A 6,000-nucleotide genomic window follows, 5' to 3' on the forward strand; every position below is an offset into this window, starting at 1 on the left:
ACTTAATCATATTACATCAGCTCATAATAATCGATAATTTATCGATTGTAATGAAAGTTTATATCGATTCTGGGCGCGGAAGTTTAAATCTTTTTTTCTAACGTGTACGTTGAATCTGTTCAAATAGTGAACAGTAAGCAACCCTCCACGGTCCAATGAGATATAGGTGATATGCATGACGTAAAAAATTAGGTGTAGTCTTGTACAGACTCAGGTCTACCATTCCTGAGATGTGTAGTTAATTGAAACCTAACCACCGAAGTACACCTGTATCCACTGTTTAGTATTCATATCCGTATAAAGTCAAGTAAGTTTTACCCGGATTTGAACCTTCGACTTCAATAATCAACTGTTAAATTAAAAATTTTTTTAAACACATCAAACAGAATATATCTTGCGGGTATTTGAAGATCAAAATTTTAATCCTTGAATGTAGAAACTAATACTTTAAAGAACAAATTATAATACAGTATAAATTTCAATTATATAGATATGTATATGTATTATATATATATATATATATATATATATATATATATAATACATATATTAGGTTCAACATACCTTACAAATTACTATATTTTTAATATTAATTTTTTATAACAAAATTTACATACGTAATTAAACAATTAATTCAAGAAAAAGACTATTAACGAAATAATAATAGTAATAATAATAATAATAATAATAATAATAAAATAAAATGGATCAAAAATATTTATTAAATTAGAACGTGCGGTGTGAAATTTTATAATAGTATCTACCTGCTACGTCTGAATGTAGGTGTAATATGATGATTTTATACTTAATTGATTATTAACCTATATATTTGTGTATAATATAAACTGTACATAAACCTAATTTACATTATTATTATTAGTAATAGTACGATTTTTAAGAGATAAAAGTAATGAACAAAACATTATTTCTAACAATCGTTTTGTTTAAAAAATAATAGCATCTCATAACATATACAAACGACCGCTCAAAAAAAAAAAAAAAAATCCATACCTACGATCAACTCATAAGAATATTTTCATCACCTCGTTTTTATAATAAAGGTTTCTAAATATAATTGGAAATATTTTAATTCACCAAATAAACTATACGATTTAGAATTTTATAAAACACGATGTAAGGAATGTAATGAACAAATTTCTTTCTGACGAGAGAGGTCATTGAACTTAAATACTATCCTTCTAAAAGAAAATGAACTATTCTCCCAACAGCTTTGTAATAATGTTTCAATAAAAAAATGTACTGCCATATCCAGTAAAATTTAAAACATGAAGGTGTTTTTTTGTTATTAAAAAAAAAAATTACGTTTCAAAATTGATTAAGTTGGAAAACAAAACAATTATGTTTTAATTTTTTGAATTCCAATTTTTTTCTTGATTTTTTTAATGAAATTAAATACAATAAAATGTGAGTAATTTATTAATTTTTAATCAGAAGCTACAAAGCTGTAATAATAATATTATTATAATAATAATAATTAAAGTATTAATTATCAACAAAACAAATTAAATTCGTATTCTATTACGTATGGTAACTCATATTAAAAAAAAAAAAAACTATTAGTAATTATATAAATCATATTAAACAAAGTAATTTAAATTGCTTTAAAAATAAATATTAAAATATTCTAAATAAAAAAAAGATTTTAAAAATTAAGTTGTCATATAATTAGAGTACAAAAATAATGAAGAAATTTAGGAAAAATCCGTAATTCATTTTAATTTTTTTTTTTAGTTTTATTCGACTTGGCTGATTTTAAAGAAATATATATTAATATATATATATAGCCTTATACTGTCGTATAATATTTTATTGCAAAATAATATTAAAATAGATATATTTTTATTGCATTTCTGTTGAACATATCAACAATTGACAACAAAACATGTTGTTCTACAATAATAAATATGTATCTAACACAGCTGATTATGACATTACTCTATCTCTATTATGCTACCTTTTTTATTTTAGCCTCCGGGACTCATTGATAGGTATTGCTTCGGAGTATGATATGAAATAATAATTTTGTAGCGTGTGAAAAATTCCACATTTGACCGGGATTCGAACCCTGTATCTCCAAATAATAAGCCGAGATGCGACCACTTGCGCCATGGAGGCCGGCAAGATAATATTACCTAATAGAATAGTATTACCAAATAACGAATAAAAAAATTATTATTTATAGCGATTAAGAAGAAAGACGAATAATTTAATATATATTTTAATTACAAAATGGTGGTTAATGTAAAATTATGCATAAAAAAAAAATAAATAATCTTGAAATTAAGACAATTGCTAATTCAAATGTAAAATAAAATAACTTTTTAAAAAAAAGTTGGCACAATATGCCGGTACTTTTCCAATGCTTAAACACAGCTTAATATTTATAAAGTTTAGATGTAATATATTTTTTTAAAATTATTTTTTGTCAAAAAGAAAAAACTTTTTATTTTAATATAAATAAAAAAAAAGTTATAAAACTTATTACAAATTTATTTGTGTGCTAATGTATTCTGTTTTTATATTATACAGTAAAATTATTATAAATTATAAAGTAGTTAATAACGATTCAAACTGACAATATTTTGGGATAGTTGGAGAATTATTATTTATTATTTTTTTTTAATATTTAAAATTTTTTACTTATTGCTATGATACAATTTCATGATTATTTCCAATCTGATAGCGCCCCATTGAATGAAAAAAGGGGAAAAGTGAAATAATTTAAGATTGACTGGTTAAAGTAGTGAAATTAAGCAAAAAAAAAAAAAAAAAATATATATATATATATATATATATATATCAGCCGAATTTACATTCTTCAGAATGGGTTGTGTTACCCAGTAACCCTTTGCAAACTGTGCCCACTCTCTTGTATTTCACTTAGAAAAAAAAAAATGTTAATAAAGTTAGCGTTTTTTGATGTAGTGACTTAATGATTTTTTTCCAATGTTTTAGAGGCTGAATGTACATTTTCATGATATACCAAAGATTTATTTTAAAAAAACGAACAAGTAACATTTTTATTAAAATCAACAAATTTTGGATATACACTTTCCAAAATATTTTCAAGTTCCTAATCTGATTCAAAAAGAATCAATTATTTTGTAATACATAAGCTGTCACAAAAATTCTGTTTTTTTTAAATTAAAGTATTCCTGAGATATAAAATCACGTAGTGCCTATAATATATATAAAAATGCTTAGTTAGTATTTCATTAAGATGATTTTAATAATTTTGGAATCAGATTATCCTTAAGGCATTGGGAATTACAAAACAAAAAATCCATAGAGGATCTCAAAATAACTTCTTTCTTTTTAATATTATAAAAATAAAATATAAAAAATTTACTTGCCGTTTATTTGAAGGATAAAACTAAAAATACATACAAATTATTTTGATTAAAGTTATTATAATTTTTATAGTTAATTAAATTATTTTATGTAATGGTTGACGCTCTATGATGTAAAAGAAAAATATTAACCTTATAATTTAAAAACCTATTTAGATAATTATTAGTTTTTCGTAATATTACTGATAAATTAAATCGAAATCAACACGTAATTAATTAATAAACTTTATTAAAAAAAAAAAAATTGTAGTACATTCTTCTAAACAAATACACTGTTAAGAAATTTAAAACTTAACTTGAATTTTTAAACTGATATTATTATTTATTAACTTGTAATATGTTTTATGCAAAAACGTATTACAGTGTTGGAATTAATTATAATTTTAAATTAAAATTATTTCTTATTCTTGTTATCTCATACAATCAATAATTGAACCTAAAAACGGTATTTTTAAAATTTCTCACATAGCAGTATAAATACTGAATACCACAAAAAGATTTATTACTATTTACAAAACTAAACTCAGGATACAATATTATGAAAAACAAATCATATTTAATTTTTTTTTTAAATTCTTAACCGAAAATTTTGGAATTATTTTTAATAAATTTTTACTTCCATAATTCTGTTCATTTAAAAATAAAAATTAATAATAATTAAAAAAAAAAAAAAAAAAAAAAAAAAAAACAATTAGTACTTACAACTTAGAAGTCTGTTGAGATGAATTATCCGCCTGAGGCGTATGAGGTCCGTTGATGACGGTCATGACGGCTGAGATGCCACTGGCCGGTGGCGTCGGCGTCGCGTCGAGGCGCTCTGCCAAAGCATCTCATCTACCTGTGCACGGGCATCGCACGCAGGCGCGCATCCCAGTAAACATAACACGTCACCGGTATGGAATGCCGCACCCGCCAAATGCCAAATGATATATCGGCATTGTATAACCGACGGAACGCCAAGGAGAAAGATAAATATGAAAAATACACACATTCACACACATATACTGGATTACGTAAATATGTGTCCGCCGCGCCACCAGTTCGGTTTCGTTTCTTTATTAAACCATTCTGATTTTTTTTCTTTTCTTTTTTTCTTTTTTAACGTTCTACTATTTTTCTTGTTATTTTTCATTTTACTTTTTATTTATTTTTTTTTTGCCACAATGTTTAATGTATAATCGTTTTCAATTTACCGGAATCATAAGTAAACTTGAATACAAAAACATGACATGCAGAGAGAGATTTCCGCAAAAATTCCTGAAAGAATTATAGATGAATAGATATCTTATACAGTAAAATAGTTATATAATAAACATAAATAAGTACATACAATGATGAGTCCAAAGAACAATGATCAGGTTCAGAATTTAAAATGGAAAAGAAAACAAAAAAGTAGTCTAATCAATCACGCAAAGAATCACAAATAACTAATCAAACAAAGAAACAGTGAAATAAATCTAATGAAACTAGTAAAAGTAGGTAATGAAACAAAATTAAGTTTGTTGATGCCACTTAACATCTTAGGATAGCCGATTCACCTCAAATATTGTAAAAGTTACAGATCTATTATATGTAGTTGCTTTAGGCGCTTATCCAGAAGGTTAACCGCGAGCCAGTTCACATGTTTGCTCATTCTCATTTTGTATTTTGTACCAAATCGCAGTATCTCCTTTCGAACGTCTGGCAATTCCAAATAATCATACATTTCGGTGTTTTTCGCAAACCACTGCGCTTTTGTAATATTCTGAATAGTTTGTTCTGAAAAAACTGGATAATTTTTATTTTATTTTTTCATGATTAGTTCATCAAATAAGCTTGAACCTTGTACATGGTAATATGAAATGGAAAATTTGTAGCGTATGAAAAATGGAATGCCTGACATTCGAACTCGGGACCTCTGAATGAAAGGCCGAAACGCTACAACTCCGCCATGCAGATCGGGTTTATAATTTTTAAATTATTATTTTAGGAAGCCTATACAAGGGATAGCAATCATTCTATCAAGCTCATGCCTAGGCTTAAATTAAGATTTTATAATATTTTTTCAACCACCGGGTTGGTCTAGTGGTGAACTCGTTATCGTAAATCAGCTGATTTAGAAGTCCTAGTAAAGGCAATTACTTCTGTAGGAATTTTAGTATTAGATCGTGGATATCAGGTTCTTTGGTGGCTGGGTTTCAATTCATCACACATCTCAGGAATGGTCGGAGACTGAACAAGACTACACTTCATTTACATATCATCCTCAATGATCTTCTGAAGTAATACTTTACAGTGGTTCCGGAGGCTAAACAGAAAAAGAAAGAAAGGTTAGTTTATTTAAGTACAAATTACAGAATAAATATTTTATCAAAAGATTAATTTAAAAAATACAAGAATATTATTTTTTATCAGCTAAACCAGTCTTAGAGACCCTAAAAACCCATTTTCAAGAAAGAATTATTTTTTTCTGATAACATCTCCTTTTTCCGCTTAACAAAAAAAGTTTTTCATTTAATTAATTAAGAATTTAGGTCTTGCTATAATGTTGTACTTTACTTTTTTTTTAAATTCTTGATTTTATATTGAATTAATAATTCTGTTTCACATATATTAGACCAAATTGTTTAAAAAATATTAGAAACAACTA

The 6,000-nt window shown here is 25.6% G+C and overlaps 1 protein-coding gene across 1 annotated transcript in view; it reads right to left on the bottom strand.

Annotated features, from left to right (window-relative positions):
• Positions 1-4,613, bottom strand: part of LOC142331082 (dual specificity protein phosphatase 21-like) — a 52,429-nt gene extending 47,816 nt beyond the window's left edge. Inside the window, exon 1 of the mRNA XM_075376745.1 lies at positions 4,074-4,613. Within this exon, the coding sequence (XP_075232860.1) occupies positions 4,074-4,138 (65 nt within the window). The 5' untranslated portion in view covers positions 4,139-4,613. The remainder of the gene's footprint in view (positions 1-4,073) is intronic.
• Positions 4,614-6,000: the final 1,387 nt, after the last annotated feature.

This window comes from Lycorma delicatula, chromosome 10, assembly GCF_047948215.1.
Source record: "Lycorma delicatula isolate Av1 chromosome 10, ASM4794821v1, whole genome shotgun sequence".
Classification (NCBI taxonomy): domain Eukaryota; kingdom Metazoa; phylum Arthropoda; class Insecta; order Hemiptera; family Fulgoridae; genus Lycorma; species Lycorma delicatula.